At 35.7% G+C, this 14,394-nt stretch overlaps 1 protein-coding gene across 2 annotated transcripts in view; it reads left to right on the top strand.

Moving 5' to 3' along the window:
• The window catches only part of klu (zinc finger protein klumpfuss), a 188,465-nt gene that overhangs the window by 132,660 nt on the left and 41,411 nt on the right, over positions 1 to 14,394 (top strand). For both annotated transcript variants that reach the window (XM_085819368.1, XM_035363583.2), the window contains one exon: positions 13,891 to 14,057. In XM_085819368.1, coding sequence (XP_085675494.1) covers positions 13,988 to 14,057 — 70 coding nt within the window. In that variant the 5' untranslated portion in view covers positions 13,891 to 13,987. The remainder of the gene's footprint in view (positions 1 to 13,890; positions 14,058 to 14,394) is intronic.

Here is a 14,394-nt window from a genome sequence, read left to right as displayed (position 1 = left end):
TGAAGTTAGATATGTTCATCAAATTTCATTATGGTGCCGGGACGTTCCTTTGAAAATCTAAGTGAACAGGTGTTGTTGTTGTCTTGTCCGAGGAGTTAGGTCAGATGAGTCAAATAGGACCGAAAAGATCCAGAACAGCCACAGCAACATCAATAATTTTCGAAGAACAGAGGAGTTGGTGCGAGAGAGCTATATCTATACTGAGGAGCCTGGCCAAAATAACAGAACAATCGAAGAGATGGTCTGGTGAAAGTTGGATATCAGTACAGTGAGGAGAGCTAATTATAATTTCGCTGGCCATCAAAAGGAATATCTTCATTCCTTTAAAGTGTTTTGTCCTCAGTCTGGCTATGGTAGTGAAAATGACACGGATACAGTTTAGGGTAGGATTGGAGTTCTTCTTGATTGATTAAGAGATAAGTCTTCGGCTGGCTATAGCAAAAGCATCGGTAAGGGTTAAGCTGTTGGAAAGTTGAGAACTATTTCGGGCGTCTTTGACAAGGCCATCAGCCTGCTTTAAGTGAACAGTGACGGACTTGAATAAAAGTGGCGGAACTTTTTGGCATTAGCCATTATTCGTCGAGATATAAAGAGTGCCGGCCACCTTATGAATTTCAACATATACCATACTTTAGCCTCATTTTTATGATTTCTTAATTTTTTTTTATTTAATATGTGTGTGTGTATATATATTTCCTCCTTCTACTTGCTTACTTGCTTAAAGTAGAGTGCAATGAAAGAAACCACTGGCGGTACATTTCTTAAGAGCCACCGCTAGCTCAATAAATAAAGGTGATTTAAGTAATAAAACGTTCATTCACATGTCAAATATCTCTTTGTACACAACATTTCTTGTGTAGATCTTTCCATCATTTTTAAGCTCGTCTTGCAGAGGACCGTCCATTATTTTTAATTTTACGTCCGTTCTTTCACGAACTCTTGAACAGGAACTCACGCGTTCAGTTGTAAAACATTTCAAAAACAGATGATTGCTAATGCAAACAAATGTTCACGTTTCCCCGACACGCTCAGTTTGCGTTCAGCTGAAAATTCAGTTTAAAATACAACGTCGGAATAAAATCGAGCAAAATTTTAAACTGTTTATGTGAAAGGATATTTAGCATAGGAGTTTGAGTAAACCTTACCTGATGAGATGTACTATGCGCAACTTAGTTGGTTTCGTCTCCTTTAATTTCTCAACGTTTGCAAGTTTCTAGGTAATTAATTCATATGTAAATATAGTTAAATGCATAGTAAGCAACAATTGTATGAATTAAAAATATTTGAATGTTCTTAAATACCATGATAATTTAATTAAAACAATAATAACTGCCTGTATGGTATCAGTGTATATGGACTATTTGAATGCCGTGGCAACTTCACCCCATTGGCTAGTACAGTTACGCAAGCAACCAATAAACTATCGGCAACCAACAGACACTTAAGCCGCATATATATAAGATATATTATTCAAAGAATTGATTAAAAGGTAAGACTTATGTTCCAAAAAAGGGCTTAAACTTGCGTTGAAGCTGCATAGCTAGAAATAAACATTTATTAATGAGAAAAATTAAAAAAAAAAAAACCAATTATCTACCAGAAAGAGAAGGAAAAACTGTAATCTGAAATATTAGTAAAGTAAATTTTTTTAATATTTGTTAAATTCGTTAATAAAGGAAAAGAACATATGAAAACGTAAAAATCAAGCTTAACTGTAAAAGGCGAAAGAAATTCGATTATTGTCATAGAACGGAAACTGATTGCTTTTTCAAGGGGAACAAAACTGTGTCCGTTCAAATAACAGTAATTACTTAATTTAAGCGATTACGTTTCGTCTCCTCTCTTTGCAAGAATCTTAAGTCCGACTGAATTAAATTGTTATTAAAGAAATCAATAACTGAGCCCTTGTTTAATTAGATCTAAATACCAAATTGCAAATTAAGAAATTAAGTTTTAATCACATGGTCAATTATATCCATAATGCAAGCAAAAAATAATAAAGTTAAGAAATTCAGCACATGGCCAATCAGATCTATAAAACAAGCCAAAAAATGCAAGTTAAGAAATTAACCTATTAAGCACATGGTCAATTAGATCCATAAAAGAAATCCAGGAATTTTTGTAAAAAAAAAAAAAAAAAAAAAAAAGTTAGGTCAGAAACATACCAATGTATTTCGTGGACTTTTGGAAAGGACTGAAACACAACATTTTACTTACCCTGTTATTTTTGAAGAAGGAGTACATGAAACATGAGCAATGACTTTGCTGGGACTCGAACCTGGACCTCTCGAATACTCACCGAGTGTGCTACCGTTACACCACCAAGGCATGCAGCAAAGAGGACGAAAATACCTTATATACTACCCCCTTTTAAAGGGCGATTGGGGATTAGGGGATCCACTCGCTAAATCCTGGTGGTGATGAATCATCATCAGCCACCTTTTAGTTCGGGCGTTACTGTAGAGACATTAGGTTATTTAGAAGAAGGTGGCATGAAAAATTTGCAATATCCTTGCCAAGACTTGAACCTGGACTTCTGGACTACTCGCCGAGTGTGCTACCGTTACACCACGAAGGCAAGCAGGAGAGAGGGAGAACATACCTTATGGCCCCTTCGCCAAACATAGACCTGGGGAGCATGCAATCCAGAAACATTTGTAGCTAAGCTAATTCTGTCAACGAGGCCACCTGGCCGATATGCTAACTGCCCCAGTGCGCAATATATCGTGACCCTTGAGAAAGCATGGTTTTACCTAAATGACTGCAATCAAAAGAGGCCTATTTGCTATTGAAAAACGAGGAGAAAAAAACGTACAAACCTGGTACCGTAGATGTAAAGAAAGCTTAAATGTCACAGTATTCTCTTACAGTGGGAAATTAAAAATAAGAGCAGTGGGGGCCGGGAATGTTCAAATAAACTCCACGTACTATTAACAGAAAGTTTTATTTCCGATACAAAAGCAATTCCATTTTCTTCATTCCAATGTCTTTCAAAGACCGAAACTTCATCAAGTCAAAGCAATAAATCATACTTCGAAAAGTACCACTGCATTCCTTGAAAACATGGAAACTGATCCAGATATTGCGTATACATCTTTTTGCAATTCCTGTACAGTCCCCTGACTTTCAATTGTGGATTATTGTGCCTTTGTTCTCTCGAAAAGAGCTCTTTCTAAAGGCAAACCCACCGCAGTGGGTGGACTCTGGAAATTAGTGGAAAAGAAATGGTAATCAACACCTCTGGAAATTTTAAGTAAAGGCCTTTCTATAGTGGAAATCGTGATGCAAGCTTCTAGTCTAGAAAAAAGGCTATCAGAAGGAGCATTTGTTTTTAAAAAATATACTCTTTTTCTTTTAAACTTTAATTAAACAGCCTCGAATCATTCTAAAAATTTGTAAACACCCTCTGTACTTATGGATTTGAAAAACAATTTTAAATTCCGACTTCTCATGCATCGTGATAAATTGCGGAGTCTTCATATTAATATGCTAAATCCTCTCTCTCTCTCTCTTTCCCTCATTGGTTTTCAAGTCGACATCCGCTTATGAGAAAAGACAGAAAGAAGCAGCTTGTTAAAAATTGCAGAATCTCGCCAAGTACGACACCAGACAACGTCGGATCTCACATTTAAATTTTGTAGCAGTCGAAATAAATCTCAATGAGCTTCGCGATTCGAATTTTGATTCCGCCTTGGTAAAATCGTGCTTCTCATTTCACTGGACGATTAAAAAGAACAAAAAACAATAAAAAAAGCAGGCAGATGTTCAAGCACCAGCGATCAATTACGCGCTAACGGAAGTTGTAACTTCTCGTTGGCTTCGTTAACCTCTCCGAGCAAAACAAAAGACTCCAAAATCGTCGCTGCCCCCCCCCTCATCGTCTAATGATAGGGGGTGGTTACGAGGCGACGATTAAAGACCATTCACTTAGTAGGAAAAGGTCAAAAAGGGAATGGAACTGTTTCCTGTGGTCGGCACAATCAGGGCAGAAGATCGAAATGGCACGATCTGCAAGTCTTTTTTTTTTTTTTTTAATTTCTTGTTTCTTGAAGCTGCGCTTGTTCTTTTTCCGGTTTCTTTAGTACTCATTTATAGGCTGAAATACGTAATTAAGGAATAAAATTTTCGACAGGAAAATGTTCTTAGAGAAAATGTAATCAAAATGAAGGTAATCCTAAAGATGATTTTCCGAATCGTTATTTCTTGTTTCATCCTGTGGTCAAAATCATGCCAATTTCTCCGCTGCTATCATCTACTCTCATCAGTAAGCACTATTGGCTTAATGTTTCCTGTTTCATCCTCATTTCAAAAGTCATTGTTGATACAGGGGACAACATTATGTGATAAATGCCCATTGGCTTATTAAGGTCGTATCGCACATTATAAACATTTCGGAAGAACAACTGTTTAGAACAATTTTTCTTTGACACATGATATAAAACAATCAATCGCCACGGATCACTTTGGGGTTGCCATTTGTAGAGGAAATTAGTTCTCTAGATTGTTAATGACAGGAATGAGATTTCGATAGCTGATCGGTTGTAGAAAACATGGTGCGTCTTTCTTTCAGTACAGGTAGAAAACTTGTTTGAAACAGTTGTTTGTTCGAAACAAATCGGTGTGGGATAACAGTCTTTACATTTAACAATGTAATCAATACGACAGTTGCTGCAAAGTAAGTTTAGAACTAATTCTAGATTTTTTTTAGTTCGTTCTGTTTTCAGTCGCATGGAATGCAATTATGTTTTCAACCGCATGGTATTATAAAATTTGCTTCTAGGTATTTTCAAGCACGTCTGTTCAAAATGTCATTGCGACTATACTGATACCTGAATTTATTGAAACCAAACGTGATCATGCAGCGCTGATATTCACAGGTAGATCATATACATAAAAAATATTTTTTTTTAATAAATGGTAAATTATAAAGCAAACTTATGAAGTAAACTGTAGAAAGAAGATGATTAATATATATTAGAAATCGCAAGCAGTAAGGTCTACCTCGTGTGAACAGTTCTAACTGATGAAAACGAGTGTTCGTTGTCTTAGAAAATGACAAAGAAGTTGGAAATTGGAAAAAGGGAATGAACGAAGGGTAGCTGTGAATGAATCGACACTCAGCTGTAGCTTGCATTCATCCACAGTCTGTGTCCTAGTATTTAAATGACTGCATTCAAGAATTCCAATAATTTTATTTTGTGAAAAAAAAATTAGAAAGGTAAAGGAATTTTTACGGAACTTCATAGCTATAATACAACAAATGAGTCTTTTTGAAGCGACTTTTTAATAATATAACCATCTCTGAAAGTGAGCCATATTTCTGAAACTATAAACTTAATGTTATGAATTTTGTATATATGTAAATAATTTTAGTGAAATTATATATAAATTGTAGTATTTCTTGTATTATGCAATAGGAAAGGTCTTTAAGTGGGAAATCTCACAGGAAAAACAGTGTTACAGGGGTAAGTCTGTTTAACATTGATTTAAATGGCTATCTCGCCAACACCAAGCTGCAATTATTTTTTATCTCCAAATTTGGCTAGAAATCGCCAAAAGTGACCAAACTTCGAGACCATTTGACCATATTCTGGTCCTATATCTTTGCAACTGATCTGATCCTTATGTAATTGTATCCGGCCCTATGTGATTGTATGGCGGAGGAAAACTATATAAGATCAGAGAGGGCATCAGTTTAGTTCAGTTTTTATGTGCTTTACTTTTTACCACTATATTTTTAAATTGTACAGTTTTTTACCCCCCCCCCTTTTTTTTTTTTTTTTTTTTTGACGACAATGTTTTATAGCTGCAGTGTTTTCTTCTTGCTTTCTTTTCTCCCACGATGTTTCGTACGACAACGTTTATACCTTGCTTCTTGTTCTCTGCGACGTTTTCGTCCGCGATGTTTTAGCCTATAATCATTTTAGAGGTAATGGTCTTAAAGAAACTTGCTGTATTTTTATCTCTTGCTTATTGTTAATTTTTAAGGAGAAGATAAATCCAATACGTTTCGAGACAAAGAGCTTGAGCTATTCTTTTACAAATATATATATATATATATATCTGAGAAAGATAATAATTCTCTAATCTAGGAAACAGACAAGTAGTATTTATAACGTGGAATCCTATTCGCTTTTGTGAAGTATCGTATTTCATCGCATATTCTTCCCTATTAGCTTTCCCAGCGGCAGGTTATAAAAATTTTTACTAAGTACTTCACTTTTCTCAATGCATTCAGAGAACGAGCTTCCTTAAATTTTATAACGGATTCATCCATGTACTGATCGTTTTCGTCTTATTAACAAACCCTGGGAAACTACTCGCGAGGGTATCGCCGAACCTTTCCCTTCTAACTGGTGAACTTAAAACAAGTCTAACAAAAGAACGGATTCATTACAGCGAAGAAACGCGAACTGACATTCAGTCTACGATATTCCTGATTCGGCTGCACGTTCCCCTTTTGTAATTCTTTATGAATGATTGGAGGCCTAAGGAGTAGTAAAAACAACAATAAGAACGGTGAGAATTTTAATGTTAATATTACTGTTTGTTCTTATTCGAACGTAAGTTTCTTTTAATGAAATAATGTGATAGTTACCAATAGTTTACCCATTTACTAGTTTTCATTTATTATGTCCTTACTGGGACTACCTCCTTCGGAAATTAAATTATTCCCATAATCTTCCCCTCCTTTCTTTTGGGGGGACGATAACACTAGTTAAGAAAAAGGGGGGGGGGTACAATACGCCAGGAAAATGCGGTAATTCTTGTCGGAAATAATTAAAAACTGTTAAAAAATTCTGCTTATAATACAGTTTTTAACTATGGTAATACATGGTTTAATCATTAAGCAAAATAAGCACATGCTTACGGCATCAAGAAAAGGAGGTACCACAAAAATTTCCGATTGCCAGTTTTACCATGGAATGTACGATGCAGCTTAGACTGAGAGAAAATGAATGGGAGTGGAGAGAGAAACATGTATTATACTGTAAATGTATGTGGGGCACCAAAATCTTGTAAGTGCTGAGGACTTATAAGATTAATCTGGTCGTGATGATGGCATACGCGTATGTTGTGATTTATCTGACGATAGGTGCTTGCCTATGACTAATGTTCGGCCAAAAATGAAGGAACAGGTTAATTATTAATTAGATCTTGCCTAAGAATTTTTATAACTTAAAAATGGAAGTTACTAGTGCGAGAGCAAAATGAGCATATACATTTTCGAATGATTCTAGACACCAATATTATATTGTTGTGTTTTCTTCTTCTGACACCAGTTGTTACGTTATTTTCTTCCTTCACGTTCGAATGCGGTTCGTGCGGATTTGGAGTGCATAACGACGACACTTGATGAAGTATCGAAACACACTTTTATCGGCCAATATTTTAATCAGGACAGCCTGTAAAAGTCACTTTTACAGTCGTCAAAGATCTACTATAAACACTCGCTGGAACAATCAGCGACCCAGCCTTCAGGTTATCAGGCTATCACGGTGAAGACAGCTTCACTGCAAAGCACCCGAGTACAGCTCCCAACTTTGCTTGGTTGTTCTCGGAACTCCACGTACTCTCGAGACTCTCCACGCGATGCACTCAACGATACACAATAGTATAGCTCTCGACTCAGCACAGTCTAAGACAAAACTCGACTTTGCACTAATTCGCGATGCACTAAAAGACTCTCTCGGTGCACTCGACGACGACCTCAACGCTAAACTTCCAGACACTCGCTCAGTGACTGACTATCAGCTCGTTAGACGAGCCACACACACACACTAACTGACTGCGGACGAGCAGGGTTTATATAGCTTTCGGCTTGTGTTCGAGAACATTCTGAGTTAAACCGGTAAGAATTCGTTCCAGAAAATTCTCCATCCGTCCATGGTATATCGCATATTTTGTCGACAAATGGGCGATTTCTCGCCAAATGTAGCAACCCTGCCTCCCCTTGCCATTTTATGGCAACCCTAAAACTGCTTTGCGGGGAAGCCATCTCACCGCGCCTGTACATTTCGTAACAATATTATATGGAATTAAAGGTCTGCCGCCCAGACGGTAAAGTGGTTAGGGGAGCCTACTACGGTACCGAACGGCCCGGGTTTCAATCCCAGAGAAGACATGGATGTTTGTAAATGTATAGTATCGGTACCGTATGGCAACATTCTAAATTTGCGGCGAGCCGAAAGTCGTCTCGTGTGAACTGGTGGAAGGGGAGCGGGGTGCTCTCCCTCAAAATTGGGGGTGAAAACTCTCTTTGGAGAAGGCTCTGGCAGTCATTGTTCCATATAATATGGACAAGACGACAGCAAGAAAGGTATTCCACTGGTATCTTAGAAAAGGTCAGTCCATTGCCAGGTCCATAGTGTATATTTCTGTAATGCCTCCTTCCGAGCTAATCTTAAATATTTCATTCGGCAGAAATGCTTTGCAAATATTTTAAGGTCTTTTCTACATTTTAATTAGGTAGATGGTTGTGGACGGTCGCACCTCTGCTTCAAGAGAGAGGCAGTATTCTGGAGGAATAACACAGATGTGCCATGCGTTTAAACTAGTGTTCCCATGTTTGGGAACATCATTTGGGAAAAAAAAAAAAAAAAAAAAAAACTTTCAACGGTGATTTCATAATAAAAAGAACTAATGACAATATACATAGATTCACTTGAAGTAATTTTTGAGAAGTGTCAATGCATGTGCCGCTGGCGCTCGCAAAACAATCACATTCTAGGTGCTGCTTTGCAGTTGAAAAAAGGAAGATCAACAAACTGTTGAGGGTAAAAAATCTCAAGGAACAAAGAGGTGAACTCCTTCTTTCTTGCAGAGAGAAAAAGCTCGCGATTTTTTTCCCCTTGGCCCTCGGTTTATTTTTACAACGACATCTTGCGAGGGTGGCACATTTCGGGGCAATAAATTCTTCCAGACACAATGGGTGAAATTTTCCTACCCCCTTCCTTTACCGAGACGCCCGATCCCTCCCCCCTCAACTGTTTTTAGTTCTCGACAATCATTCCGTCCCGCACGAAAAACAATCGCTCAAAAGAAAATTAAAGCGAAGAAACTCGCCCCCTCTTCTACCCTTTTCCCAACAAAAAACAATGTAATCGAAAAACAAGGGTACACGAGTGTTTTGGCACGCGTGCCAAAGTGTTTGGCAACTTGCCGTTAGGTAATAGTCGCTGCATATGTCCAACTTTCTTTGTACAAAGCCCTTTTTTTATTTTATCTTTGGAGTCATGTGTTCAGTGAAGTGAAGCTTAATCAACCACTTTTGCAAAGTTGGGAAAGTAAAGTAATCCGGATATGAGTAATGAAGAGTGTCTTTAGCAAGATGCTCATGGAATAGTTTTCCAAAGCGGAATCTTCGAAAACTAAAAGACTTTTGCTGTTTTTAATAGCTTTTAACAGACAGTTTGATGGAATTATGCATAACGAGGACTGACACAAAGTGGTGATATCTTCAAAAGACGTTACAAACCGATGGCGGAGAATTCTCCACAATCTGTTACGGAGTTCAGAATTTGCGAGGATCGTTTGGAGGTGCCGGAAGGATGGCCATCAAGATAGCGATTAGCAGAGATACCGGCCCATCTTACGAGCGGCCGCGAATGTAATGGAGGGCGACGGGCCGTGAAATATCGGGCACGGGCTGAGCGGTTCTCTTGCACGCTTCATGGGCTTCCCCTTTTCTTCGGCTGTGACAAAGACCCTTTACGTACCCCGTCTTCATTCCCAAACCTGATAACGACAGCAAGAGGGGAAAGTTTTCAAACATTTAAGTATTCTTTTTAAAGGGATCGTTCTTTTCTTTCTTCTTTCTTTCTTTCTTTCTTTCTTTTTTTTTTTTTTTTTTTTTTTTCTTAATTCCTGACGTATAAACATTGCGGAAAGAATATATATTCTAAATGATAAATCTCATAGTATCGCAAGTATTTATATTTCTGGAGCAAAATATTCCTCCTGTTTGAATTATTCTTTTTCTCCCTTTCTAATTGTATACCGCTATACTGACTTTTAAAATTTCTGTAGTTTTGCTCTTGAATTATATAAGGCGTTAAAACGAAGATGATGCGTAATAATAAAGCTAAAAAAACAAAAAACAAAAAAAAAAAAAAAATGTGTTGGTAGGAGTGAGTTTAATAGTAGACTGGTAGATTGCGAATTCAACGAGAACGTAAATAACCTCAACAAACCCTTCTAAGCGACCGTTAAAAAATGATTTTTTTTTTTTTTTTTTTTTTTTTTTTTTTTTGGGTGCTAATATTTTCTCTTTAAATTTATTGCAGAATTTTTTTTTCCCCCGTAACGTCTTTACGAATGGACAGAATAAATGACTCTGTTCCAAAACGGAATGTAAAATGGATACAAAATTCATTTGTTTTGTGACGTTTGTATTTACGTACACATTTACCTCACACAGTACAAAGATGATTACCGTAGAACAATGAAATTTTGTATAAATATTTGTAAATATTATTATGAATATGTATATTATGTATATTTGAAATTTTGTATATATATATTATAGCATCATCAGACTTAATTACAATTCCCCTTCCACTGAAAAACCCTTGGGTTTCTGTATTCAAAATCAGCTAACGAATTAATCTAAAGTTTTCTAATTAATAGCAGTTCAATCGAAAATTTTGAAATCCTCCTCGACGCAAGGTTAATTTAATGTCAAATCGAGTAAAAGTAAAAAAAGCCGGTTAAGGCATAAAATATAGCTTTATTCTAACCTCCTTGATTAAAACTGAAACACTAATATTTTACATTTTGCGGAATGGCAACAGTCTCGAGCGTTGGAGATAAAAATGTTTCATTTCGAAACAGTGTTGCCATCTGCCCATTTTTAAATTGCTGAGTTTGTTAGTAATCAAATATTCATTAAATTATTACAAAATATGAAATAAACCAAAAACAATTCGAAAATTAAAATTCGGGTTTCGAGGAACTCATTCTCTGGTGGAAGACTGTGTGTATTCGAAATCTGGTGGCTGTAGCTGACGCTATTTTTTGACATTGTGATAAACATGCATACATACCTACAAACATATTCTTCGTTATTCAGGAATAGAGATGGAATATTTCTCCTTTACAAAAACGGATTGGCGAAAATCCTTAAGAAAACTCGGAAGAATGCGTCTGAGAAAGTTCCGCATTGCTTCGTCGGTTATTGCCAACTGCTGATTCCGAAATTCTCTATCAAAAATAGAATTAACTGACTCGTTTATTTTGCTGAAAGAATTCTCGTTTCTCACTTAGGATCAATAACATTTGCGACCGAGAAAGTGTAAAGGAAGTCAGTGGCGGTGATCGCAAAAATTTTTCTTTTCAAGTTGCTTTTTGCATGTGTAATATTTTTAGAGTTTTGCTTATATTACGCCAATATTTTTCTTTTTTCACTATAAAATATAGAAATATAATTTATTATATACAAGGCAGTAACCTCTTAGATTATATAGTTAGAAGCGATATTGTTATTTAGTATGCGTCATCAACCGTGCCCTTATAGCATATTTTTCAAGAGGGATGGTGACGTAAAACGTACAGTTACAATAAATGTTTGTTTTATTATTTAATTTGGAAGGTTCATAAGTAGATTACAAAAAACAGTATTTTATCGACAAAACAGATATACTATGCATGCCTTAATATACAAACATATTATAATCCAGGGGCGGCGGAAGTACCCAATTACTTTGCCTAGCAAATGCATATGTCGTCAAGTTCGACTCATTCGTATCTCACTTTTAAATACAAATTATCGTAATGATTACCAGCTTCAGAAGTTGAAGAATACGAGCAGAAATTTGATTGATTCTGTATTTCATTTTACTAGACTCCTGTACGACACCTGTAAATTGAATTTCCGTTGAATTTATTACATATGATAGATGAAAATAAGATTATTTAATTTACCTAACGGAAGGAGTGCCTTCCCGGAGGACTTTCTGGGGGAAATTCGATTATACAAAAGGAGGAAACTATAAGAATTCACTGCAACCAGCCGGTTCACTACGATTTGAACTCGAACTGAATTACCAGTATACAACTGTTTTATCGCCTGGCCGCTGATGAACCAGTGCCTAGAGAATGCGTTAGGATACAATTAAAATAAAATATTTTTACTACAATAGAAATCTAAATAACATAAAATACTGACTCAAATTTATTACAATAATTAATCGCATTAATTAAATTTATGTTCCTTGGAGGTGATATATATATAAAAAAGCTTTTCTAATAATAAATTATATATATACAATTTTGGGGTTGCCTATTACAGCCAAAAAGGGAGGTGTACAACTGCATGTTATAGCAATACCATATACAAAATTTCAACGTTCTTAAGCTAATAGATTTTGGAATTATGCGAAATACATAATTACGTACAGACGTCACGAAAAAAGTCTCTTTTGAATCCATTTTAAATCCACTTTACTATCGGTTTTGTAGAAAAAGAATTAATTTTTTATTTTGTTGTATAGATGACACGGAAAAGCATCGTTCAAATGGATACTTTCGCTAAAATATTATACCCAAAATATTTCGCGATTAAAATACTTCCTTTACTTCTTCCAAGGAAGTAAAAATCTGATGTTGATATGACGTGTCTTCCTTATACAGCCTACTAAATTATACACATTTTTTTCTGCACTTCATTTAAATTATATCTTCCGGTTATCCTAACTTAATGCATTGATTCCTCGAGACAAGTCAAAAATGACATCAAAAATTGCAAATTTTGAAATTAAATATCCAGATCAATTTTTGTCGCTATGCGATATTCATACTTCTTACACTTTTATTTTTTCATAATGAGTGTAAATCTTTCCCAAATTTAAGTATAAGAAACAGGAGATCGCATTAAAATTTAGATTTCGTTATTTATGCAAAATTAATTTCTTTTAAACAAATTTCAAAATATTTTCGTCATCAGAAACACTTCTGTAATTGGAAGTATATGACTATGACGAACGACAGCGAAAATCAAGACCAAGTATTTATTTTATTTGCTTTATATTGCTAGTATTTTATTTGCTTTTAGTACTGCCGATTGCAATAAAAAAGAGAGGTGCACTTGTCATAGCAGGCCCATTTTCAGCGTTCTACAGCTAATTAATTTTTAGTTATGCGATATACCTATACGTATGTACGTACGTACAAATGTTAAAATAAAAATCCAATTTTAACCCATGTAAATCCATTTTGCAATCCTTTTTAGAAAAAAAGCGTTTATTCTGTCCGTACGCACCAACGTAATGTAAAAAAGTAGTCAAAATATATTCCGTTGAAATATGATACCCGAAATTTTTCGCGATTACAGTACTTCCTTTAAGTAAGTACTTCCTTCCGTATAAGGAAGTAAAAAGTGGCCACAATTTTCTTCTGAGTTTAGACCAATAGGCAAAGTCAAGAATAAAACGATGGAATCACCAACAAAGAGTATGAAAAATGGCATCGCAGTCAGATTTATGCGATGCGAAGTAATGCTCAATCATAAAAATTCCCTCAGCTTGGAAAAAAACTCATCAATTGCGATAAGTGCACTACTATATGTTAGAAATATTACGAACGATATGTCAGAAGCATTACGAATTCTACGAGATAACCATATGTTATAAATATTGCGAAAGATTATGTTCGATTTGATATATGTAAGATACAGAATATAAATTGTATGACACCTGTTTAAATTATTGTTATTACTAACCTGATTTTAAATTTTACTTTTTTTAAATCGTTTTGTGTTTAATCGAATATATAATGCGAGTTTATTTGGTAAATTTCAAAATTAATTTTTTTAACGCTGTATTTAAAAATGTTGAAAGTCTGCGGTACAAAATTTTAATTGTCTCTTTTTTTTTTTTTTTTTCTTTTTTTCAGATTAGGATTTCGCGCAACTGCATGGATGAAAGGTGGAGGCCGGTGTTAAACTCATCGCGGGCCTAGACAGACCAAAAAGAAAGATGTTGAGGCCATCATGGCTGAGAGTCTGAGCCTAGACTCAGACCCCGGACACATTATGACAACCAGTACCGAAGACGACGACGGTCAGTGTAGGATTTTTATTTTAACGCATAGGAGAACTGTTAATGTTCTCCGACTCGTTAAAATTGCATCTCAGATAAATATTGTATGTCCTCGCGTATTCCTCCCTCTTTTTATTTCCTTGTACCGAAGTAAAGAAGTATTGTAATCGTGAGAAAAATTTTGGATATCAGATTTCAACGGAAATATCTATTCTGACCGTTCTGGAATCCGTATTTTAGCCCAAAGAGGCAATTTGCAGAGAAGAGCTATTAATTTGGTTTTGGCATTTTGCGTTGTTTCACTAGAAACGGCTTTTCACTTTTCAGATTCCTGCCACCAGCTATTCAAGCCCTACAT

Source organism: Stegodyphus dumicola, chromosome 6, assembly GCF_044657685.1.
Source record: "Stegodyphus dumicola isolate Sdum_Otavi_A_Nest chromosome 6, ASM4465768v1".
NCBI classification, from domain to species: Eukaryota; Metazoa; Arthropoda; class Arachnida; order Araneae; family Eresidae; genus Stegodyphus; species Stegodyphus dumicola.
The sequence above is the reverse complement of the archived record's forward strand: the minus strand, read 5'-3'. Positions and strand labels throughout refer to the sequence as shown.